A 23,254-nucleotide genomic window follows, 5' to 3' on the forward strand; every position below is an offset into this window, starting at 1 on the left:
GACCTCTCGCACCCAAAGCGAGAAACATACCCCTAGACCAACGGGCCACGTTCCCATGTGCTCAAGATGTAAATATGGTGCCTAACCCGTTGAAGTCTCTTCCATAAATCTGGTTGGCATAAATATTCTTCGCGGGGTCCGTCCGGGATTTGAACCCGGGACCTCTAGCACCCTAAGCGAGAATCATACCCCTAGACCAACGGACCACGTTAATATGTGCTCAAGATGTAAATATCGTGCAAAACCCGTTGAAGTCTCCTCCATAAATCTGGTTGGCAAAAACATTCTTCGCGGGGTACGTCCGGGATTTGAAATCGGGACCTCTCGCACCTTAAGCGAGAATCATACCGCTTGAATAACAGCCCACGCTATCTAGTGCTCAAGATGTAAATATCGTGCCTAAGCCCATGAAGTCTCCTCCATAAAACTGGTCGGCAAAAACATTCATCGCGGGGTCCGTCCGGGATTTGAACCCGGGACCTCTCGCACCCAAAGCGAGAATCATACCCCTAGACCAACGGACCACGTTACGTAGTGGTCAAGATGTAAATATCGTGCCTAACCCGTTGAAGTCTCCTCCATAAAACTGGTCGGCAAAAACATTCATCGAGGGGTCCGTCCGGGATTTGAACCCGGGACCTCTCGCACCCAAAGCGAGAATCATACCCCTAGACCAACGGACCAGGTGGTTTTGTGCTGATGATCTAATTATCGTGCATAACCCGTTGAAGTCTCATCCATAAATCTGGTCGGCAAAAACATTCTTCGTGATGTCCGTTTAGAATTTGAACACAGGACCTCTGGTACCTTAAGCGAGAATATACCTTTAGACCAACGGACCACGTTATCGTCTGCTCAAGATGTAAATATCGTGCCTAAGCCCATGAAGTCTCCTCCATAAAACTGGTCTGCAAAAACACTCATCGCGGGGTCCGTCTTGGATTTACACCCGGGACCTCTCGCACCCAAAGCGAGAATCATACCCCTAGACCAACGCACCACGTTATCGTTTGCTCAAGAAGTAAATATCGTGCCTAAGCCCATGAAGTCTCCTCCATAAAACTGGTCGGCAAAAACATTCATCGCGGGATCCGTCCGGGATTTGAACCCGGGACCTCTCGCACCCAAAGCGAGAATCATACCCCTAGACCAACGGACCACGTTACATTGGGGTCAAGATGTAAAAATGGTGCCTAACCCGTTGAAGTGTCCTCCATAAATCTGGTGGGCAAAAACATTCTTCGCGGGGACCGTCCGGGATTTTACCCCGGGACGTCTCGCACCCTAAGCGAGAATCATACCCCTAGACCAAAGTACCACACTTGTGCTCTAGATGTAAATATGGTGCCTAACCCGTTGAAGTCTCATCTATAAATATGGTCGGCAAAATCACTCATCGCGGAGTCCACCCGGGATCTCTCGCACCCTAAGCGAGAATCATACCCCTAGACCAACGGACCACGTTGATATGCGCTCAAGATTTAAATATCGTGCCTAACCCGTTGAAGTCTCCTCCATAAAACCGGTCGGCAAAAACATTCTGTTAAGTTTTACTCTACTTAATTAATGACTCATTGGTTAACAATATGATCATTTATTAACTGGCTTGTTAACACTTAATTATCTTTATTATTAACGTACAAACAATAAACAATGCATTATCACCTATCGCAAGATGTCCCGCCACCATATATCGTGAACACCTTTTTTTACCGGGAAGAGTGATAAAAAGCGCCAGACTGTGGCGCCATCGCGTTACAACATTTTTATTGATACGCGCGCGATATTCAAATGTTAGACCCTAACATCACCTTCCCGATTTTAGTGAAAGTTCCAAATACCGATTATATGTCAAATAGTTGACGTGGTTTACGCACACGAGTTGAGCGTCGTGTTTGTGGCTGGTTAACGTGCTGAGATTGTGATATAGATACTGTAGTTGTGTTCGACTGATTCTGGGAGGTTGAACTAGGAGTCAGAAATGGTTGTTGCACGGATGTGTTGGAGGTCGACAGTCTAGTTGGTAAACCGCTGTTTCTCGTAGTTACTCTCCGCGAGGTTTGATTTCCGTCTACGGATGTTGATGGTGGTGATGTAGATCTGCAGTTTGGTAGATTACGCATTTTGACATTTGTGCGTTGGGTTGGGCTTGGGATGTTCTGAGCTGTTTTGGTGGTTATGGAGATCAGTTTCGGAAGCTCGGAATTACTTGAAGATGGCAACGGTTGGGTTTTGCGTTGCTGACTAAAGTTTTCACCAATTGGAGTCCCATCGTTGTGCTTTCCCCCCCTTATGCGTAGTTGATTTCTATGTCGTCTCACTATCGCGCCGTCAAAAAGTCCAACGCTAACCATCATGTTTCCCAGTAGCTTGACGACATGACCAGGAAGCCATTTGGCTCCTCGACCAAAGTTGCGGGCGAAAACGGGCTGAGAGACGCTGTATTTTTGTCGCGAAAAGGGTTCGTTTGTGGAAAATGGTGGGATCGCAATAGAGCTGCGGGTTTGTTGAGGTCGGAACAAATCGAGGCGCGTTCGGATCGGTCGGCTTAACATGAGTTCAGACGGAGAAGGTCCTCTGTGGATAGGAGTTCTTCTATAGTTCATTAAAAAGCGCGATACGCGAATTTGCAAAGACCCTTCTTTGTAACGTTCTAAACCATCTCCGACGAGCTGAATTTCGGGTGACGAACCACCAGATATCTTTTTGAGTGTCGTCTTAACAGTTCTGACCGACCGTTCGGCTTGGCCGTTGGATGCTGGATGGTACGGCGCGGTTGTCTTGTGGATAATTCCGTTCGTGTCAGTGAATTGACGAAATTCGTCGCTGGTACAACAGGGACCGTTATCGCTAACAAGGGTGTCCATGATACCAAAGCGAGTGATATGTTGTCTTAAATATCCAATAACGGTAGCAGACGAGGTGTTTGTCGTTACATCGACTTCAAGCCATTTAGAAGCGGCATCGACAGTGATTAAAAGGTACTGGTTTTCGATAGGACCCGCGAAGTCTATATGCACTTTACGCCAGGGTTCTGTCTCAGGAATCCACATAGAAAATTGTTTTGGAGGCATTGGTGCGTGTCGGAAACATACTTCGCAATTTCTAGACGTGGCTTCTAAATCTTTGTCAATGTCAGGCCACCAAACTTTGGAACGCGCTAACTCCTTCATTGATCTTAGACCCTGGTGTGTACTGTGTAGTTCTTTGGTGATCGATGGTCGCAGCGCCGTGGGAACAATTACTCTGTTACCCAATAAGAGTATTTTGTCTGCTATAGAAATTTCTCGGTTTCGTTTCTGATATTTTTTTAATTCATCATCGAGTTCGGTTTTCGAAGGCCAACCAGTCTGCATATATAACATGACTTTCGATAGTACTGTGTCTTCATCGGTGGCTGTAGACATGAGTTTGGCGTTAATTGGTGCATTTTCCGCGCGAAGTAAAAGAACCAATTCCATAGGTAAAGGTGGTTCCTCGTCAGGGACTTGCAAAGGTAGACGGCTAAGCGCATCTGCATTACCATGGTGAGTTCCCTTCTTGTGAATAATTCTGTAATTGTAGGCCGACAAAACAAGAGCCCAGCGTTGCAGTCTGGCAGCTGCCATTGACGGCACGGGTTTGTTTTCGTTGAAAATCGCGACCAATGGTTTATGGTCGGTGACCAGAGTGAAAGATTTTCCCAGAAGGTAGTCACGGAAACGGGTAACTCCGAAAACAATGGACAGTGCCTCTCTCTCGATTTGGGGATAATTCTTTTCTGCTGAGGTAAGTGTCCGAGAGGCAAATGCAATTGGGCGTTCCTCGCCATCAATGCAGTGTGAAATGACTGCCCCTAATCCAAACGGCGAAGCGTCGCACGCTAAAATTATTTCTTTGTTTGGATCAAATAGTACCAACAAATCGGTAGACTGGATGGCTTGTTTGGCGGCTTCAAAGGTGCGTTGGTGTAGTGCAGTCCATTCCCATTTTACAGATTTCGCTAAAAGATTGTAGAACGGATTCAGCAGAGTTGAAGAATTAGGGATGAAACGAGCGTAATAATTTATCAGGCCGATAAACGATCGCAATTCATCTACATTCTTAGGAGTAGGTGCGTCTCGAATGGCTGATAGTTTCTGGGTTTGTGGATGGAGTCCGTCCTTGTCGAGGCGGTATCCCAAAAAATCAACGGCGTCAACATTGAACAGGCATTTCTCCTTGTTCAATTTTAGACCAGATTCTTCGATTGTGTCCAGTACGCTGTCTAATGTCGTTAAGAGTGCATCTGAATTTCTTTCGCCGATAATAATATCATCCTGAAAAGGTAGAGTTTGTGGATGACCTTGAAGTACAATTTCAATATGTTTTTGAAAAATTGCGGACGCACTGGCAATTCCAAATGGCAAGCAATTGAACTGGTAAAGGCTTCATCGAGTTCCAATTGGTTATACGCATTGCGCATGTCCAAACGTGCAAAAACTTTGCACCCTGCCAGTTTGGCGAATATGTCGTCCACCTTGGGAATGGGATATTGGTCGACGTCTATAATTTTATTCGTTGTGACTTTATAGTCTCCGCACAATCGGATGGTGCCACTTCCTTTTAAAATGGGTACAATTGGAGTCGCAAACTCAGCAGAAGGAATTGAGCTTATAACATTTTCGTTTTCCAGTCTAGCGATTTCAGCATCCACCTTTTCTCGTAAGTGATATGGCACGGTACGTGCTTTGTGGAAGCGAGGCGTCGGTGCGTCTTCGCGCACATGAATCTTGACCTTTACATTCTTCAAACGCCCCATACCGGGCGAAAATACACGTTCGTGATTGTCTAATATTCTTTGCAAACGGTCCGGGAAAACGGTGACGTGGCCAACAGATTTACGAGGTCTTGGAATAATATTAAAATCGGAAAAAATCCATTCACGGCCAACGAGATTTGGGCCATGTCCTCGGTAAAATACAATTGGTAACGATAGGATAATTCCATTGTATTTGACTTGAACGACTGCTTGTCCTTGGACTTCAACCGAGTGACCGGAGAAAGACGATAAGAGCAAAGGACTCTTGTCTATTTTGCCTAAGTTCGGCAGTTGGGTTATTACAATTTCAGGAACAAGGGTATGGGCGGAGCCAGTGTCCAATTCAAAAACGATGGGCACTTGGTTGACTAAACACGACACCTTGATTGGTTCAAGTATTAGCGACGTGTTTTTAACTTTGTTAATTTGACTTCGTAACGGAGTAGACTCGTGAATATGGAAAATTTCGTATTCAGATGAATTCTCAACTTGTGACATGCGGTTATTTTCTCTATCAAGGCTTTGCAGCTGGTGGTTATCTTCCGCTATGTGATTGGCTTTCTGTCTATTGTTTCTGTTGTAGGAGGTAGACTGGCGGTCAACATGGTGAAAATTCCCCTTGTTACTATTCTGATTTTGCTGTGGCGGTGTGCGACGTCCTCCTCGACATGCTTTAGCTATGTGACCAGTTTTGTGACATTTATAGCATTCCGCAGTACGAAAACTGCAATCCCACTCTGGATGTGTAGTACTAAGACATCGAAGGCATTTCTTTTGTTGGTGACCGCTTCCCACTTTCTGTGATTGAGGTTTGGTCTGGTTGCTCATTGTATTGGGCTGTTTCGCAAGGTTGTTTAGTTTCTGATTGTTACTGTTACGCTGTCGTTGAGAAATCTTGTTTACTGATGCAAAGTTCTTATCATCAGGCTTGTGACCCGTTATAACGGAAGCGTCGCGCTCCACAGTTTCCATTGATTGTGCAATTGTGATCGCCTTCTGGAGAGTGAGTGCCTTTTCAGCCAATAATGTTTTACGGATTTTGTCATCATATATTCCGAAAACAAAACGATCACGTAAATATAAATCCAAAGTAGGGCCAAAATCACAAAATTCAGAAAATTTTCTAATGGTAGAAACGAAACTTGCAATTGACTCGCCTGGTTCTTGATTTCTATGGTAAAATTTGCTTCTCTCAACTAGTTCAGACGGTACCGGGTCAAAATGTGATGTCAATTGAGTAATCAATTCATCATAAGTCTTGTCCGTGGGTTTCGCAGGTGATATCAGACTGCGAAGGATAGTGTAAGTCTTTGCTCCCAACACAGTTAACAATATTGCCCTTTTCTTGATTTTGATGGCATCATTCTTTGCTTGGTTGGAAGCTTGGGTGGCTGCAACTACTGGTATCTCTACAATATCATTGGCAATAAAATATAATTCTAAACATTCAGCGTATATTGTCCATTGAGTAGTTGAATCATCGAATTCTGGAAACTGTGCCACTGTGTTAGCCATGGTGATTGACTTACAGATCTCTTCAACAGAAATATGCTGACAAAATTGCTATTGTCTGGAACCAAGTCTTCAGAACGAGGCGTGATAACTCGTTAAAGCGCAGAGATAATAATCCCTATCCGTCGCCATTGTTAAGTTTTACTCTACTTAATTAATGACTCATTGGTTAACAATATGATCATTTATTAACTGGCTTGTTAACACTTAATTATCTATATTATTAACGTACAAACAATAAACAATGCATTATCACCTATCGCAAGATGTCCCGCCACCATATATCGTGAACACCTTTTTTTACCGGGAAGAGTGATAAAAACCGCCAGACTGTGGCGCCATCGCGTTACAACATTTTTATTGATACGCGCGCGATATTCAAATGTTACTCTAACACATTCATTCGGGGATCCGTCCGGGATTTTGAACCCGGGATCTCTCGCACCCTAAGCAAGAATCATACCCCTAGACCAACGGACCACGTTTATATATGCTCAAGATGTAAATATCGTGCAAAACCCGTTCAAGTCTCCTCCATAAATCTGGTTGGCAAAAAACATTAATCGCGGGGTCCGTCCGTGATTTGAACCCGGGACCTTTAGCATCCGAAGCGAGAATCATACCCCTAGACCAAAGTACCACACTTGTGCTCAAGATGTAAATATGATGCCTAACCCGTTGAATACTCCTCCATAAATCTGGTCGGCAAAAACATTCTTCGCGGGGACCTCCGGGATTTGACCCCGGGACCTCTCGCACCCAAAGCGAAAATCATACTAGTAGACTAACGAACCACGTTCAGTTGTGCTTAAGATGTAAATATGTTGACTAACCCGTTGAAGTCTCATCTGTAAATCAGGTCGGCAAACACATTCTTAGAGGGGTCCACCCGGGATCTCTCGCACCCTAAGCGAGAATCATACCCCTAGACCAACGGACCAAGTGGTTTTTTGCTAACGATCTAAATATCGTGCCTAACCCGTTGAAGTCTCCTCTATAAATATGGTCGGCAAAAACATTCTTCGCGGGGTCCGTCCGGGATTTGAACCCGGAACCTCTCTAAACCAAAGCGATAATCATACCCCTGGACTAACATTGGGCTCAAGATGTAAATATCGTGCCTACGCCTATGAAGTCTACTCCATAAAACTGGTCGGCAAAAATATTCATATCGGGGTCCGTCCGGGATTTGAACCCTGAACCTCTCGCACCCGAAGCAAGAATCACACCCCTAGACCAACGGATCACGCTGTTAAGTGCTCAAGATCTAAATATCGTGCATAACCCGTTGAAGTCTCCTCCATAAAATTGGTCGGCGAAAACATTCTCTCCGGGATCCGTCCGGGATTTGAACCCGGGACCTCTCGCACCCGAAGCAAGAATCATACCCCTAGACCAACGGACCACGTTGGTATGTGGTCAAGATCTAAATATCGTGCATAACCCGTTGAACTTTCCGCCATAAATCTGGTCGGCAGAAATACTCATCGCGGGGTCCGCCCGGGATTTAACGTGGTACTTCTCGCACCCTAAGCGAGAATCATACCCCTAGACCAAAGTACCACACTTGTGCTCAAGATGTAAATATGGTGTCTAACCCGTTGAAGTCTCCTCCATAAATCTGGTCGGCAAAAACATTCTTCGCGGGGTCCGTCCGGGATTTGAACCCGGGACCTCTCGCACCCTAAGCGAGAATCATACCCCTAGACCAACGCTCCACGTTATCATTTGCTCAAGAAGTAAATATCGTGCCTAACCCGTTGAACTTTCCTCCATAAAACTGGTCGGCAAAAACACTCATCGCGGGATCCGCCTTGGATTTGAACCTGGGACTTCTCGCACCCAACTCGAGAATCATACCCCTAGACCAACGGACCACGTTACCTTTTGCTCAAGAAGTAAATATCGTGCCTAACCCGTTGAAGTCTTCTCCATAAAACTGGTCGGCAAAAACATTCATCGCGGGGTTCGTCCGGGATTTGAACCCGGGACCTCTCGCACCCGAAACGATAATCATACCCCTAGACCAAAGTACCACACTTGTGCTCAAAATGTAAATATGATGCCTAACCCGTTGAATACTCCTCCATAAATCTGGTCGGCAAAAACACTCATCGCGGGGTCCGTCTGGGATTTGAACTCGGGACCTCTAGCACCCGAAGCGAGAATCGTACCCCTAGACCAACGGACCACGTTACATTGTGGTCAAGATGTAAATATATTGACTAACCCGTTGAAGTCTCATCTTTAAATCAGGTCGGCAAACACATTCTTAGAGGGGTCCACCCGGGATCTCTCGCACCCTAAGCGAGAATCATACCCCTGGACTAACGGACCACGTTTTGTTGCGCTGTCGATGTAAATATTGTGCATAACCCGTTGAAGTCACCTCCATAAAACTGGCCGGCAAACCCATTCTTAGACGGGTCCGTCCGGGATTTGAACCCGGGACCTCTCGCACCCGAAGCGAGAATCATACCCCTAGACCAACGGACCACGTTCCTATGTGCTCAAGATGTAAATATGGTGCCTAACCCGTTGAAGTCTCCTCCATAAATCTGGTCGGCATTAATACTCTTCGCGGGTTCCGTCCGGGATTTGAACCCTTAACGTCTCGCACCCTACGCGAGAATCATACCCCTAGACGAATGGACCACGTGTTTCATGCTGACGATGTAAATATCGTGCAAAACCCGTTGAAGTCTCCTCCATAAATCTGGTTGGCAAAAACATACTTCGCGGGGTCCGTCCGGGATTTGAACCCGGGACCTCTTGCACCCAAAGCGAATTTCATACTCCTAGACCAACGAACCACGTTCAGTTGTGCTTAAGATGTAAATATGTTGACTAACCCGTTGAAGTCTCCTCCATAAAACTGGTCGGCAAAAATACTCATCGCGGGGTCCGCCCGGGAATTGAACCCGGGACCTCTCACACACTAAGCGAGAACCATATCCCTAGACCAACGTACCACGTTAGCTTTTGCTCAAGAAGTAAATATCGTGCCTAACCCGTTGAAGTCTCCTCCATAAAACTGGTCCGCAAAAACATTCATCGCGGGGTCCACCCGGGATTTGAACCCGGGACCTCTCGCACCTAAAGCGAAAATCATACTCCTAGACCAACGAACCACGTTCAGTTGTGCTTAAGATGTAATTATTTTGACTAACCCGTTGAAGTCTCCTCCATAAAACTGGTCGGCAAAAATACTCATCGCGGGGTCCGCCCGGGAATTGAACCCGGGACCTCTCACACACTAAGCGAGAACCATATCCCTAGACCAACGTACCACGTTAGCTTTTGCTCAAGAAGTAAATATCGTGCCTAACCCGTTGAAGTCTTATCCATAAATCTGGTCGGCAAAAACATTAATCGCGGGGTCCGTCCGGGATTTTAACCCGGGACCTCTAGCACCCGAAGTGAGAATCATACCCCTAGACGAATGGACCACGTTACATTGTGGTCAAGATGTAAATATTGTGCCTAACCTGATGAAGTCTCCTCCATAAAACTGGTGGGCAAAAACACTCATCGCAGGGTCCATCTTGGATTTGAACCCGGGACCTCTCGCACCTAAAGCAAGAATCATACCCCTAGAATAACAGACCACGCTATCTATTGCTCAAGATGTAAATATCGTGCCTACGCCTATGAAGTCTACTCCATAAAACTGGTCGGCAAAAATATTAATATCGGGGTCCGTCCGGGATTTGAACCCGGAACCTCTCGCACCCGAAGCAAGAATCATACCCCTAGACCAACGGATCACGCTGTTAAGTGCTCAAGATCTAAATATCGTGCATAACCCGTTGAAGTCTCCTCCATAAAATTGGTCGGCAAAAACATTCTTCCCGGGGTCCGTCCGGGATTTGAACCCGGGACCTCTCGCACCCGAAGCAAGAATCATACCCCTAGACCAACGGACCACGTTGGTATTTGGTCAAGATCTAAATATTGTGCATAACCCGTTGAACTTTCCGCCATAAATCTGGACGGCAGTAACACTCATCGCGGGGTCCGCCCGGGATTTAACGTGGTACTTCTCGCACCCTAAGCGAGAATCATACCCCTAGACCAAAGTACCACACTTGTGCTCAAGATGTAAATATGGTGCCTAACCCGTTGAAGTCTCCTCCATAAATCTGGTCGGCAAAAACATTCTTCGCGGGGTCCGTCCGGGATTTGAACCCGGGACCTCTCGCACCCTAAGCGAGAATCATACCCCTAGACCAACGCACCACGTTATTATTTTCTCAAGAAGTAAATATCGTGGCTAACCCGTTGAACTTTCCTCCATAAAACTGGTCGGCAAAAACACTCATCGCGGGATCCGCCTTGGATTTGAACCTGGGACTTCTCGCACCCAACTCGAGAATCATACCCCTAGACCAACGGACCACGTTGTCTTTTGCTCAAGAAGTAAATATCGTGCCTAACCCGTTGAAGTCTTCTCCATAAAACTGGTCGGCAAAAACATTCATCGCGGGGTTCGTCCGGTTTTTGAACCCGGGACCTCTCGCACCCGAAGCGAGAATCATTCCCCTAGACGAATGGACCACGTTATTTAGAGGTCAAGATGTAAATATTGTGCCTAACCTGATGAAGTCTCCTCCATAAAACTGGTCTGCAAAAACACTCATCGCGGGGTCCGTCTTGGATTTACACCCGGGACCTCTCGCACCCAAAGCGAGAATCATACCCCTAGACCAACGCACAACGTTATCGTTTGCTCAAGAAGAAAATATCGTGCCTAACCCGTTGAACTTTCCTCCATAAAACTGGTCGGCAAAAACACTCATCACGGGATTCGCCTTGGATTTGAACCTGGGACTTCTCGCACCCAAAGCGAGAATCATACCCCTAGACCAACGGACCACGTTATCTTTTGCTCAAGAAGTAAATATCGTACCTAACCCGTTGAAGTCTCCTCCATAAATCTGGTCGGCAAAAACATTATTCGCGGGGTCCGTCCGGGATTTGAACCCGGGACCTCTCGCACCCGAAGCAAGAATCATACCCCTAGACCAACGGACCACGTTCCATTGTGGTCAAGATGTAAATATTGTGCCTAACCTGATGAAGTCTCCTCCATAAAACTGGTCGGCAAAAACACTCATCGCGGGGTCCGTCTTGGATTTGTACCCGGGACTTCTCGCACCCAAAGCGAGAATCATACCCCTAGACCAACGCACCACGTTATCGTTTGCTCAAGAAGTAAATATCGTGCCTAACCCGTTGCACTTTCCTCCATAAAACTGGTCGGCAAAAACACTCATCGCGGTGTCCGTCTTGGATTTGAACCTTGGACTTCTTGCACCCAAAGCGAGAATCATACCCCTGGACCAACGCACCACGTTATCTTTTGCTCAAGAAGTAAATGTCGTGCCTAACCCGTTGAAGTCTCCTCCATAAAACTGGTCGGCAAAAACAGTCATCGCGGGGTCCGTCTTGGATTTGAACCTTGGACTTCTCGCACCCGAAGCGAGAATCATTCCCCTAGACGAATGTACCACGTTACAATGTGGTCAAGATGTAAATATCGTGCCTAACCCGTTGAACTTTCATACATAAATCTGGTCGGCAGAAATACTCTTCGCGGGGTCCACCCGGGATTTGAACCCGGGACCTCTCGCACCCAAAGCGATAATCATACTCCTAGACCAACGAACCACGTTCAGTTGCGCTTAAGATGTAAATATGTTGACTAACCCGTTGAAGTCTCCTCCATAAAACTGGTCGGCAAAAACACTCATCGCGGGGTCCGGCCGGGATTTGAACCCGGGACCTCTCGCACCCTAAGCGAGAACCATACCCCTAGACCAACGGACCAAGTGGTATTGTGCTGACGATCTCAATATCGCGCAAAACCCGTTGAAGTCTCATCCATAAATCTGGTCGGCAAAAACATTCATCGCGGAGTCCGTCTGGGATTTGAACTCGGGACCTCTAGCACCCGAAGCGAGAATCATACCCCTAGACGAATGGACCACGTTACATCGGGTCAAGATGTAAATATCGTGCCTAACCCGTTGAAGTCTCCTTTATAAAACTGGTCGGCAAAACACTCATCGCAGTGTCCGTCTTGGATTTGAACCCGGGACCTCTCGCACCTAAAGCGAGAATCATACCCTTAGAATAACAGACCACGCTATCTAGTGCTCAGGATGTAAATATTGTGCCTACGCCTATGAAGTCTACTCCATAAAACTGGTCGGCAAAAACGCTCTTCGCGGGGTCCGTCCGGGATTTGACCCCGGGACGTCTCGCACCCTAAGCGAGAATCATGCCCCTAGACGAATGACCACGTTATTGTGTGGTCAAGATGTAAATATTGTGCCTAACCTTATGAAGTCTCCTCCATAAAACTGGTCGGCAAAAACACTCTTCGCGGGGTCCGTCCGGAATTTTTACCCGGGACCTCTCGCACCAGAAGCGAGAATAATACCCCTAGACCAACAGACCACGTTAGTTAATGCTAAAGATGTAAATATCGTGCCGAACCCGTTGAATTCTCCTCCATAAATCTGGTAGGCAAAAACACTCATCGCGGGGTCCGTCTTGGATTTGAACCCGGGACTTCTCGCACCCGAAGCGAGAATCACTCCCCTAGACGAATGGACCATGATACGCTGTAGTCAAGATGTATATATCGTGCCAAACCCGTTGAAGTCTCCTCCATTAAACAGGTCGGCAAAAACATTCTTCGAGGGGTCCGTCCGGGATTTGAACCCGGGACCTCTCGCACCCGAAGCGAGAATCATACCCCTAGACCAAGGAACACGTCATATCATGCTCAAGATGAAAATATCATAACTAACCCGTTGAACTTTCCTCCATAAAACTGGTCGGCAAAAACACTCATCGCGGCGTCCGTCCGGGATTTGAACCCGGGACCTCTTGCACCCGAAGCGAGAATCATACCCCTAGTCCAACGGACCACGTTCCCATGTGCTCAAGATGTAAATATGGTGCATAACCCGTTGAAGTCTCTTCCATAAAACTGGTCGGCAAAAACACTCTTCGCGGGGTCAGTCTTGGATTTGAACCTGGGACCTCTCGCACCTAAAGCGAGTATCACACCGCTTGAATAACAGCCCACGCTATCTAGTGCTCAAGATGTAAATATCGTGCGTAAGCCCCTGAAGTCTCCTCCATAAAACTGGTCGGCAAAAACATTCATCGCGGGGTCCGTCCGGGATTTGAACCCGGGACCTCTCGCACCCAAAGCGAGAATCATACCCCTAGACCAACGGACCACGTTACATTGGGGTCAAGATGTAAATATGGTGCCTAACCCGTTGAAGTCTCCTCCATAAATCTGGTTTCCATAAATATTCTTCGCTGGGTCCGTCCGGGATTTGAAACCGGGACCTCTCGCACTCAAAGCGAGAAACATACCCCTAGACCAACGGACCACGTTCCCATGTGCTCAAGATGTAAATATGGTGCCTAACTTGTTGAAGTCTCTTCCATAAATCTGGTTGGCATAAATATTCTTCGCGGGGTCCGTCCGGGATTTGAACCCGGGACCTCTCGCACCCTAAGCGAGAATCATACCCCTAGATAAACGGACCACGTTGATACGTGCTCAAGATGTAAATATCGTGCAAAACCCGTTGAAGTCTCCTCCATAAATCTGGTTGGCAAAAACATTCTTCGCGGGGTCCGTCCGGGATTTGAAACCGGGACCTCTCGCACCTAAAGCGAGTATCATACCGCTTGAATAACAGCCCACGCTATCTAGTGCTCAAGATGTAAATATGGTGCCTAACCCGTTGAAGTCTCCTCCACAAATCTGGTTGGCACAAACATTCTTCGCTGGGTCCGTCCGGGATTTGACCCCGGGACCTCTCGCACCCAAAGCGAGAATCATACCCCTAGACCAACGGACCACGTTCCCATGTGCTCAAGATGTAAATATGGTGCCTAACCCGTTGAAGTCTCTTCCATAAATCTGGTTTTCATAAATATTATTCGCGGGGTCCGTCCGGGATTTGAACCCGGGACCTCTTGCACCCAAAGCGAGAATCATACCCCTAGACCAACGGACCACGTTACATTGTGGTCAAGATGTAAATATGGTGCCTAACCCGTTGAAGTCTCTTCCATAGATCTGGTTGGCATAAATATTCTTCGCGGGGTCCGTCCGGGATTTGAACCCGGGACCTCTTGCACCCAAAGCGAGAATCATACCCCTAGTCCAACGGACCACGTTCCCATGTGCTCAAGATGTAAATATGGTGCCTAACCCGTTGAAGTCTCTTCCATAAAACTGGTCGGCAAAAACCCTCTTCGCGGGGTCCGTCTTGGATTTGAACCTAGGACCTCTCGCACCTAAAGCGAGTATCATACCGCTTGAATAACAGCCCACGCTATCTAGTGCTCAAGATGTAAATATCGTGCCTAAGCCCATGAAGTCTCCTCCATAAAACTGGTCGGCAAAAACATTCATCGCGGGGTCCGTCCGGGATTTGAACCCGGGACCTCTCGCACCCAAAGCGAGAATCATACCCCTAGTCCAACGGACCACGTTCCCATGTGCTCAAGATGTAAATATGGTGCATAACCCGTTGAAGTCTCTTCCATAAAACTGGTCGGCAAAAACACTCTTCGCGGGGTCAGTCTTGGATTTGAACCTGGGACCTCTCGCACCTAAAGCGAGTATCACACCGCTTGAATAACAGCCCACGCTATCTAGTGCTCAAGATGTAAATATCGTGCGTAAGCCCCTGAAGTCTCCTCCATAAAACTGGTCGGCAAAAACATTCATCGCGGGGTCCGTCCGGGATTTGAACCCGGGACCTCTCGCACCCAAAGCGAGAATCATACCCCTAGACCAACGGACCACGTTACATTGGGGTCAAGATGTAAATATGGTGCCTAACCCGTTGAAGTCTCCTCCATAAAACTGGTCGGCAAAAACATTCATCGCGGGGTCAGTCCGGGATTTGAACCCGGGACCTCTCGCACCCAAAGCGAGAATCATACCCCAAGACCAACGGACCAAGTGGTTTTGTGCTGACGATCTAATTGTCGTGCATAACCCGTTGAAGTCTCTTCCATAAATCTGGTTGGCATAAATATTCTTCGCAGGGTCCGTCCGGGATTTAAACCCGGGACCTCTCGCACCCGAAGCAAGAATCATACCCCTAGACCAACGAATTACGCTGTTAAGTGCTCAAGATCTAAATATCGTACATAACCCGTTGAAGTCTCCTCCATAAAACTGGTCGGCAAAAACATCCATCGCGGGGTCCGTCCGGGATTTGAACCCGGGACCTCTCGAACCCAAAGCGAGAATCATACCCCTAGACCAACGGACCACGTTACATTGGGGTCAAGATGTAAATATGGTGCTTAACCCGTTGAAGTCTCCTCCATAAATCTGGTTTTCATAAATATTCTTCGCTGGGTCCGTCTGGGATTCGAACCCGGGACCTCTCGCACTCAAAGCGAGAAACATACCCCTAGACCAACGGACCACGTTCCCATGTGCTCAAGATGTAAATATGGTGCCTAACTTGTTGAAGTCTCTTCCATAAATCTGGTTGGCATAAATATTCTTCGCGGGGTCCGTCCGGGATTTGAACCCGGGACCTCTCGCACCCTAAGCGAGAATCATACCCCTAGATAAACGGACCACGTTGATACGTGCTCAAGATGTAAATATCGTGCAAAACCCGTTGAAGTCTCCTCCATAAATCTGGTTGGCAAAAACATTCTTCGCGGGGTCCGTCCGGGATTTGAAACCGGGACCTCTCGCACCTAAAGCGAGTATCATACCGCTTGAATAACAGCCCACGCTATCTAGTGCTCAAGATGTAAATATGGTGCCTAACCCGTTGAAGTCTCCTCCACAAATCTGGTTGGCACAAACATTCTTCGCTGGGTCCGTCCGGGATTTGACCCCGGGACCTCTCGCACCCAAAGCGAGAATCATACCCCTAGACCAACGGACCACGTTCCCATGTGCTCAAGATGTAAATATGGTGCCTAACCCGTTGAAGTCTCTTCCATAAATCTGGTTTTCATAAATATTATTCGCGGGGTCCGTCCGGGATTTGAACCCGGGACCTCTTGCACCCAAAGCGAGAATCATACCCCTAGACCAACGGACCACGTTACATTGTGGTCAAGATGTAAATATGGTGCCTAACCCGTTGAAGTCTCTTCCATAGATCTGGTTGGCATAAATATTCTTCGCGGGGTCCGTCCGGGATTTGAACCCGGGACCTCTTGCACCCAAAGCGAGAATCATACCCCTAGTCCAACGGACCACGTTCCCATGTGCTCAAGATGTAAATATGGTGCCTAACCCGTTGAAGTCTCTTCCATAAAACTGGTCGGCAAAAACCCTCTTCGCGGGGTCCGTCTTGGATTTGAACCTAGGACCTCTCGCACCTAAAGCGAGTATCATACCGCTTGAATAACAGCCCACGCTATCTAGTGCTCAAGATGTAAATATCGTGCCTAAGCCCATGAAGTCTCCTCCATAAAACCGGTCGGCAAAAACATTCATCGCGGGGTCCGTCCGGGATTTGAACCCGGGACCTCTCGCACCCAAAGCGAGAATCATCCCCCTAGACCAACGGACCACGTTACATTGGGGTCAAGATGTAAATATGGTGCCTAACCCGTTGAAGTCTCCTCCATAAATCTGGTTTTCATAAATATTCTTCGCTGGGTCCGTCCGGGATTTGAACCCGGGACCTCTCGCACCCAAAGCGAGAAACATACCCCTAGACCAACGGACCACGTTCCCATGTGCTCAAGATGTAAATATGGTGCCTAACCCGTTGAAGTCTCTTCCATAAATCTGGTTGGCATAAATATTCTTCGCGGGGTCCGTCCGGGGTTTGAACCTGGGACCTCTCGCACCCTAAGCGAGAATCATACCCCTAGACCAACGGACCACGTTGACATGTGCTCAAGATGTAAATATCGTGCAAAACCCGTTGAAGTCTCCTCCATAAATCTGGTTGGCAAAAACATTCTTCGCGGGGTCCGTCCGGGATTTGAACCCGGGACCTCTCGCACCCAAAGCGAGAATCATACCCCTAGACCAACGGACCACGTTACATTGTGGTCAAGATGTAAATATGGTGCCTAACCCGTTGAAGTCTCCTCCACAAATCTGGTTGGCACAAACATTCTTCGCTGGATCCGTCCGGGATTTGACCCCGGGACCTCTCGCACCCAAAGCGAGAATCATAAACCTTTTTTTTTTTTTTTTTTTCTAAGCGAGAATTTTTTTTTTTTATTTATTTAAAATTTTTATTTTGTTACATGCATTATTGCACAGTGTTAATATTTAAAACAAATTTAACAATTTAAACCTACGTACATCCAGCAATGTTATATATATGTGAAGCAGTGTTATTAAAAGCATTACACAATTGAAGTTAGAAACAACATGAAAAATAAATAAGCAAAATATCATTGATAAAAAATCCTCAGTTATAGAAAATAATAACTACTGCAAATACAACAAAATACACATTTCAATAAAGTACTTTAAATATTAATGACCATAAGGATATCTCCAAGATTATTGACCCCTCATAAGTTACGAAAAATATCTATTGCGGCCGTACAACCCGGCTTATGAAGGAGTAGCCATTGCACGCGGTACCGAGCCTCAGTTTTTATGAGAGCACGAAAACGGGAAAAAAGCGTACGCTTATTGGTTATCTGCCCCAAATTGTACAAACAACGATTACTCCAAATGGCTTCTTTGGCAATAGCAGTTAATATGGAAGCGACCTCCCAATGCTCTTTAGAGTCCGCAGTTTTAGGCTTGAGTCCAAAGACGATATAACGCGTCCACATGTCCTTTTCACCAAACAGCGTGTACAGCGACAACACTGAAGAAAATAACCAATCGAGCCATTCGTGCGTATCTTGACATTCCAAAAATAAATGCGAAACTGACTCCTTTTCAAGGCCACATAGCGGGCACTGATCATCGTCTGTTATGCCGGCGCGAAATAGCCGCTGCTTGACCATGAACCCCATATGATACACTCGGAGATTCATACTTGACAATCGGGGACCCAACGTAGAATTGACAAGTGATTTAACCCGGAACTTCTGTAAAGGGCCCCCGAAGAAAGCCCGCCAACGTTCTTCACCATTCGATTCCGGAATCGGGGTTATGGCATTGAAAGTTTTGGAAATTGACGTAGATGTAATTTTGTCCAATTCCACAGAGATCCCTGTGTCCGCGACCAGCGCGAACGTTGGCCGTGTCTCAAGCTCGTAGACCTCTTTACTATGTATCACTCGATGTACCGCGGGAGGGAGAGAATCTTTGATCCTTTGAAAAATTTGCAACAACCGACGGCGACCGATTCCGGAATCTGCGGTCAATTCCAAAAAGGCTTCATCCGGAAGAAACCCCAGGATGACCTCGTAGCAAATATCTTTCAGGTAGACCACGCCACAAGAAGCAAGAAGACGCCGCTCAGCCAAAGAAATGTTCGTGATTAAAAGATTTGAGTTATAAAATAGGGGCTCCATAATAGGGTTGGTCAAAGGAACCAAGGTCCATCGCGTGAGAGCCAAGAACTCTTTCCAAGCCAATAACATTGATCCATGGAGTTTCGGGATAGCGCAAAGCAGACGACGTTCAATTCTAATCCGTAGCATTGAGAGACCCTGGCGAAGTCCGCCGCCATATTCGTCAAAGAACCGAGACGCAACGCATGCGACATGCGAAGGCTTGGACCCGGTAGCGAGCTGCAAACATTCCTTCAGACGAAGTACCTTCTGTTTGATCCGAAGATTGATTAATCCAAACCCGCCTTGACTCTTATGGCGAGTTAAGGTTTCGTACGATATAGAATGTGGGCGATCCTTCCAAATAAAATCCAACATGAGCCGCTTAAAATCAGAGAACCAGCGGTCCGGTAAATCAAAAACCTCCAGTATATGCCACAATATCGACGCTCCTAACACGTTAATGATAATGACTTTCCCAAAAATGGTCAGACTACGACCCTTCCAAACGTGTAGGACATTTTTAAATTTTTCATACCGGCCCTCCCAGTTCATCGTGGCAACGACGTCATGGTCATAGCCCAAGGTCACGCCCAATACCTTTATTGAACGGGCGCTAATAACAAGCCCAGCCACAGTCTGGTCCGCGTGAAATCGCAAGGAGCCGAGCCAACAACCAAAACTTTTTGCAAGATTGATGGCAGCTCCCGAAGACTGGCAATAAAGTTCAATATCCTCCAAAAGGTAAGTAACATCCCTAGGCCCAGTGACGAGAATGGAAGTGTCATCAATATGTTGAAACACCACAGGGGACGGTGTTAAGTCCGTGAGCATTATCCGACATATACGTTTGTCCGTTTCGAGTAAGGCGCAAAAAGGTTCAGATGATAGAACGTACAGCAAAGGACTGAGCGGACACCCTTGACGAACCGAGCGGCTAATGACAAAAGAATCGGTAACATATCCATGAAGCTTAATAGCTGTCTTGGCGCCAACTAAAAACATCTGAATCCAAGCGCGGAAGCGTGCGCCGAAACCAAAGGCTTCTAAGATTGCAAATAGATACGGCCATTCCACCCGATCGAACGCTTTTAACAAATCGAGTTGAAGAAAAATCCCTGGCCTATTTTCCATTTTTAAAAACTCCATGACATCAGACAGAAAACGGGGAGTATCGGAAATGGTACGCCCACGAATGCCACCAGTTTGACACGGTGACGTAATTAAAGGTAAAAGCGGCGAAACACGGCGAGTAAAAACCTTAGCAAGGAGTTTCCTATCGCCATTCAATAGGGTAATTGGCCTCCAATTTTTCAGAAGAGTCAAATCCCCCGATTTAGGCAACAAAACCACCATCCCTTCTCGCATGCTATTCGGCAAAAGGCCACGGGCTTCGCATTCGGCAACCAAGCGCATAAAGTCATCTTTAATTAGAGGGATAAAGAAACGCAGGAACTCATTGGTAAAGCCATCTCTACCGGGGGCCTTCCCTCCGGCCAAATTAGTTAACTCCGTGTAAATGTCGCTCCAGGTCACGACGGCTTCGCAGGAATCGCGGTCACCTTCAGTAAGCCTCCCTGAGATTAAATTCTTCAAATTGTCAGTAGCGGCTTGAGACGTAACGCCTCGTGTATACAACTCCGAATAAAAACGGAACACTTCCTCCCTTATTAACGCAGGATCTTTAATAATCTCCCCCGAAGGGAGAGTCAGAGAAGTCATTTGACGTTGACGCTGACGAAATTTCTCCAGCCGCAAAAAATACTGAGTGGGGCGTTCCCCCAAATCTCTCCACTCCAACCTCGAACGAACTAATGCACCCTGCAAATCGTTCTCTTCCATATCTCGTAATTTACTCGTTACCGCAGCTATTTCGTCTAAATTCGTATCTGTTTTTAATGGCGAATCTTGTAGGTCTCGAAGCCTATTTTGTAGGTCCGCCCATACAGCCCGCTTCATCAACGCTTTGTGACGCCCGTAAAAAATGCAGTACTCCCGTATTTTAACTTTTAAAGCATCATACCACTCAAAGATATCGGTTAAATAACAAGGCCAAGAATAACTATTTTTAACTGTCCGCTCGATGGCCGTGCAAAAAAGTGCGTCTTCTAAAAAAGTAGAATTAAAACTCCAAGTTCCGGGCCCCCTAAGAATACCACTAGGTTCAAAAATCAGAGAAACACCCTTATGGTCAGAGAAACTACAAAAAACATGCATACACTTTGAAATATTATATACGTCTGAATGTAAAGCAAAAAAATAATCAATTCGAGAACTCACAAAGTTACCAAAAACCACCCCCGATCGCGTATAATCGAATGTTTTTTTATGTTGCAACCGCCAAATGTCTACCAACGAGAGATAAGAGACCCAGCGATGAAGATTCGTCATTCCACTCACCGTAATCTTGGCAGGCGACCGCCGATCAAAAACTCGAGAAACAATATCATTAAAATCACCGCCCAATAGCGGACGATTTAACACACGAACAATGGGAATTAAATTTTGCATAAAAATAGATCTATTGACCGCATCGGTTGGGGCATAAACAGAACCTAAATCAACTTTCTCGCCTTCAATTTCAGCGGAAATAAAAATATACCGGCCCTCGTTAGAACTTATCAAATTACATTCTTTAAAATCAAGTAACCGCGAAATACAAATTGCCACACCGCAAAACTTGGTGTCCAAGTTCAAGTCCACGTAGACCGCACCCGAAAAAAAAGTCCGAAAAGTACTTACATGACACGCCTCCCAATGAGTCTCTTGCAACAACAACACATCATAATGCTTCGCCCACAAAACCAACTTTCGCATCTTCTCTACATCGCGCAAACCGCCTACATTAATCGTCAGAATTTTCACCGGCATTTGGATTCAAATTAATTTGGGTCCATTTACCCGATGGCAACTTCTGAAATATCTTGTGCGGAGGACCTGTAGACGGATTAGTAGCTGAATCGGTGTCACCAGATGAGATCCGGTGCTTGGAACCCCTTTGAGCTTCACCAGTCGGTTTGACGCGGCCCACTTGGTCGGCGCCCATTCCCTGAGACATCGGCGTTGCGTTAGGAGTGGCAATATGAACTTCTTCGTGTCCGGCACCCAATGAACCAGGACCATCGACGGCATCCTTACGACCCTCAGCGAATTGATCAATCGATCCCCCTGCGACAATGACAGGGGGTTGTCCACGCTCCTGTCCCTTCATCTCCACTGCAGGGCGTTCCCAAGTAGGGCAATTACGCACAGCATGACCTTGTGTTTTACATTTACGGCAAATAAATTGAGGGCAATCCTTATATAAATGATCGGATGCCAGACACATATTACAGACTTTAACTTGCGATTCATGAGTGACACGGTAATAATTTTCTCTATTTAAGACATCCGGAACTCGAAGACTGTAAGGTAACGCTGATTTACCTTCCGGGAGCGTCAAACGGACTGATCGGATACCACAATAGAACCCGGCTTTTTCCCGCCACGAAATCGTACCTCTGATTTCGCAGCCCATCATCGTCAACTTCGCCAGCAACGCCTCATCAGTAACATAATCCGGAAGGCCGAAAAAATTTGCCGTAACAGTTTTTTGGTGACGCTCGAAATGGCATAAGTAATGCTGTCTACCTCCAACCCAGTGTCAATCGCATCATTAATCAAAGTTTCAGACGAAAATACCAAAATGTAGCCGCCCGTGGACGGAACAACAGATTTCACCGCATCCAAACCATATTGAATTTTCACCGCCTCCGCAACATCGTCAAACTTCGGTAATTTTCCTTCAAAATCCACAAAAACCGACCGTTTAATAATATCCATCCTGGATCAGAAGACCCAGGAGGGAAATCACCCGCAAGAAACCGAAACTAGATAAAAAAGGTTTTAACAGAGAAGAAAAAAAAACTTGAACTAAAATAACAACTTAAAGGCGGCAAACAGGCTTAGCGAAAACGGAGCGAAAAAAGACGAACCGTTCACTACCAAACCTAGCAGCGAACTCCCGAATCATACCCCTAGACCAACGGACCACGTTCCCATGTGCTCAAGATGTAAATATGGTGCCTAACCTGTTGAAGTCTCTTCCATAAATCTGGTTGGCATAAATATTATTCGCGGGGTCCGTCCGGGATCTCTTGCACCCAAAGCGAGAATCACACCCCTAGTCCAACGGACCACGTTCCCATGTGCTCAAGATGTAAATATGGTGCCTAACCCGTTGAAGTCTCTTCCATAAAACTGGTCGGCAAAAACCCTCTTCGCGGGGTCCGTCTTGGATTTGAACCTGGGACCTCTCGCACCTAAAGCGAGTATCATACCGCTTGAATAACAGCCCACGCTATCTAGTGCTCAAGATGTAAATATCGTGCCTAAGCCCATGAAGTCTCCTCCATAAAACTGGTCGGCAAAAACATTCATCGCGGGGTCCGTCCGGGATTTGGACCCGGGACCTCTCGCACCCAA

General features: G+C 46.7%; 1 protein-coding gene and 20 non-coding genes across 21 annotated transcripts; all 21 read right to left on the reverse strand.

The window, feature by feature from the left end:
- Positions 1 to 134: 134 nt before the first annotated feature.
- Positions 135 to 206, reverse strand: TRNAP-AGG (transfer RNA proline (anticodon AGG)). Its single transcript has one exon. It is a non-coding gene; the product is annotated as a tRNA-Pro (tRNA).
- A 246-nt stretch (positions 207 to 452) lies between these two features.
- Positions 453 to 524, reverse strand: TRNAP-UGG (transfer RNA proline (anticodon UGG)). The gene has a single exon. It is a non-coding gene; the product is annotated as a tRNA-Pro (tRNA).
- An 87-nt stretch (positions 525 to 611) lies between these two features.
- TRNAP-UGG (transfer RNA proline (anticodon UGG)) lies at positions 612 to 683 on the reverse strand. The gene has a single exon. It is a non-coding gene; the product is annotated as a tRNA-Pro (tRNA).
- Positions 684 to 1,087: 404 nt separating this feature from the next.
- Positions 1,088 to 1,159, reverse strand: TRNAP-UGG (transfer RNA proline (anticodon UGG)). The gene has a single exon. It is a non-coding gene; the product is annotated as a tRNA-Pro (tRNA).
- Positions 1,160 to 1,844: 685 nt separating this feature from the next.
- LOC149924681 (uncharacterized) lies at positions 1,845 to 6,295 on the reverse strand. Its single transcript, XM_090161665.1, has 2 exons — positions 4,370 to 6,295; positions 1,845 to 4,298 (listed from the first exon to the last, which is right to left on the reverse strand). The coding sequence occupies exons 1-2, from the start codon at positions 6,293 to 6,295 to the stop codon at positions 1,845 to 1,847; spliced, it is 4,380 nt and encodes a 1,459-aa protein (XP_090017791.1).
- A 1,330-nt stretch (positions 6,296 to 7,625) lies between these two features.
- Positions 7,626 to 7,697, reverse strand: TRNAP-CGG (transfer RNA proline (anticodon CGG)). Its single transcript has one exon. It is a non-coding gene; the product is annotated as a tRNA-Pro (tRNA).
- A 1,019-nt stretch (positions 7,698 to 8,716) lies between these two features.
- TRNAP-CGG (transfer RNA proline (anticodon CGG)) lies at positions 8,717 to 8,788 on the reverse strand. Its single transcript has one exon. It is a non-coding gene; the product is annotated as a tRNA-Pro (tRNA).
- Positions 8,789 to 10,146: 1,358 nt separating this feature from the next.
- Positions 10,147 to 10,218, reverse strand: TRNAP-CGG (transfer RNA proline (anticodon CGG)). Its single transcript has one exon. It is a non-coding gene; the product is annotated as a tRNA-Pro (tRNA).
- A 241-nt stretch (positions 10,219 to 10,459) lies between these two features.
- On the reverse strand, positions 10,460 to 10,531 carry TRNAP-AGG (transfer RNA proline (anticodon AGG)). Its single transcript has one exon. It is a non-coding gene; the product is annotated as a tRNA-Pro (tRNA).
- Positions 10,532 to 11,254: 723 nt separating this feature from the next.
- Positions 11,255 to 11,326, reverse strand: TRNAP-CGG (transfer RNA proline (anticodon CGG)). The gene has a single exon. It is a non-coding gene; the product is annotated as a tRNA-Pro (tRNA).
- Positions 11,327 to 12,049: 723 nt separating this feature from the next.
- On the reverse strand, positions 12,050 to 12,121 carry TRNAP-AGG (transfer RNA proline (anticodon AGG)). Its single transcript has one exon. It is a non-coding gene; the product is annotated as a tRNA-Pro (tRNA).
- Positions 12,122 to 13,476: 1,355 nt separating this feature from the next.
- Positions 13,477 to 13,548, reverse strand: TRNAP-UGG (transfer RNA proline (anticodon UGG)). Its single transcript has one exon. It is a non-coding gene; the product is annotated as a tRNA-Pro (tRNA).
- Positions 13,549 to 13,794: 246 nt separating this feature from the next.
- On the reverse strand, positions 13,795 to 13,866 carry TRNAP-AGG (transfer RNA proline (anticodon AGG)). The gene has a single exon. It is a non-coding gene; the product is annotated as a tRNA-Pro (tRNA).
- A 405-nt stretch (positions 13,867 to 14,271) lies between these two features.
- TRNAP-UGG (transfer RNA proline (anticodon UGG)) lies at positions 14,272 to 14,343 on the reverse strand. The gene has a single exon. It is a non-coding gene; the product is annotated as a tRNA-Pro (tRNA).
- Positions 14,344 to 15,066: 723 nt separating this feature from the next.
- On the reverse strand, positions 15,067 to 15,138 carry TRNAP-UGG (transfer RNA proline (anticodon UGG)). Its single transcript has one exon. It is a non-coding gene; the product is annotated as a tRNA-Pro (tRNA).
- A 405-nt stretch (positions 15,139 to 15,543) lies between these two features.
- On the reverse strand, positions 15,544 to 15,615 carry TRNAP-UGG (transfer RNA proline (anticodon UGG)). The gene has a single exon. It is a non-coding gene; the product is annotated as a tRNA-Pro (tRNA).
- Positions 15,616 to 15,861: 246 nt separating this feature from the next.
- On the reverse strand, positions 15,862 to 15,933 carry TRNAP-AGG (transfer RNA proline (anticodon AGG)). Its single transcript has one exon. It is a non-coding gene; the product is annotated as a tRNA-Pro (tRNA).
- Positions 15,934 to 16,338: 405 nt separating this feature from the next.
- TRNAP-UGG (transfer RNA proline (anticodon UGG)) lies at positions 16,339 to 16,410 on the reverse strand. Its single transcript has one exon. It is a non-coding gene; the product is annotated as a tRNA-Pro (tRNA).
- A 405-nt stretch (positions 16,411 to 16,815) lies between these two features.
- TRNAP-UGG (transfer RNA proline (anticodon UGG)) lies at positions 16,816 to 16,887 on the reverse strand. Its single transcript has one exon. It is a non-coding gene; the product is annotated as a tRNA-Pro (tRNA).
- Positions 16,888 to 17,133: 246 nt separating this feature from the next.
- On the reverse strand, positions 17,134 to 17,205 carry TRNAP-AGG (transfer RNA proline (anticodon AGG)). The gene has a single exon. It is a non-coding gene; the product is annotated as a tRNA-Pro (tRNA).
- Positions 17,206 to 17,292: 87 nt separating this feature from the next.
- TRNAP-UGG (transfer RNA proline (anticodon UGG)) lies at positions 17,293 to 17,364 on the reverse strand. Its single transcript has one exon. It is a non-coding gene; the product is annotated as a tRNA-Pro (tRNA).
- Between the last annotated feature and the right edge of the window lie 5,890 nt (positions 17,365 to 23,254).

The sequence above is a fragment of the Leiobunum rupestre genome, chromosome 10 (assembly GCF_980474605.1).
Source record: "Leiobunum rupestre chromosome 10, qqLeiRupe1.1.hap1, whole genome shotgun sequence".
Classification (NCBI taxonomy): domain Eukaryota; kingdom Metazoa; phylum Arthropoda; class Arachnida; order Opiliones; family Sclerosomatidae; genus Leiobunum; species Leiobunum rupestre.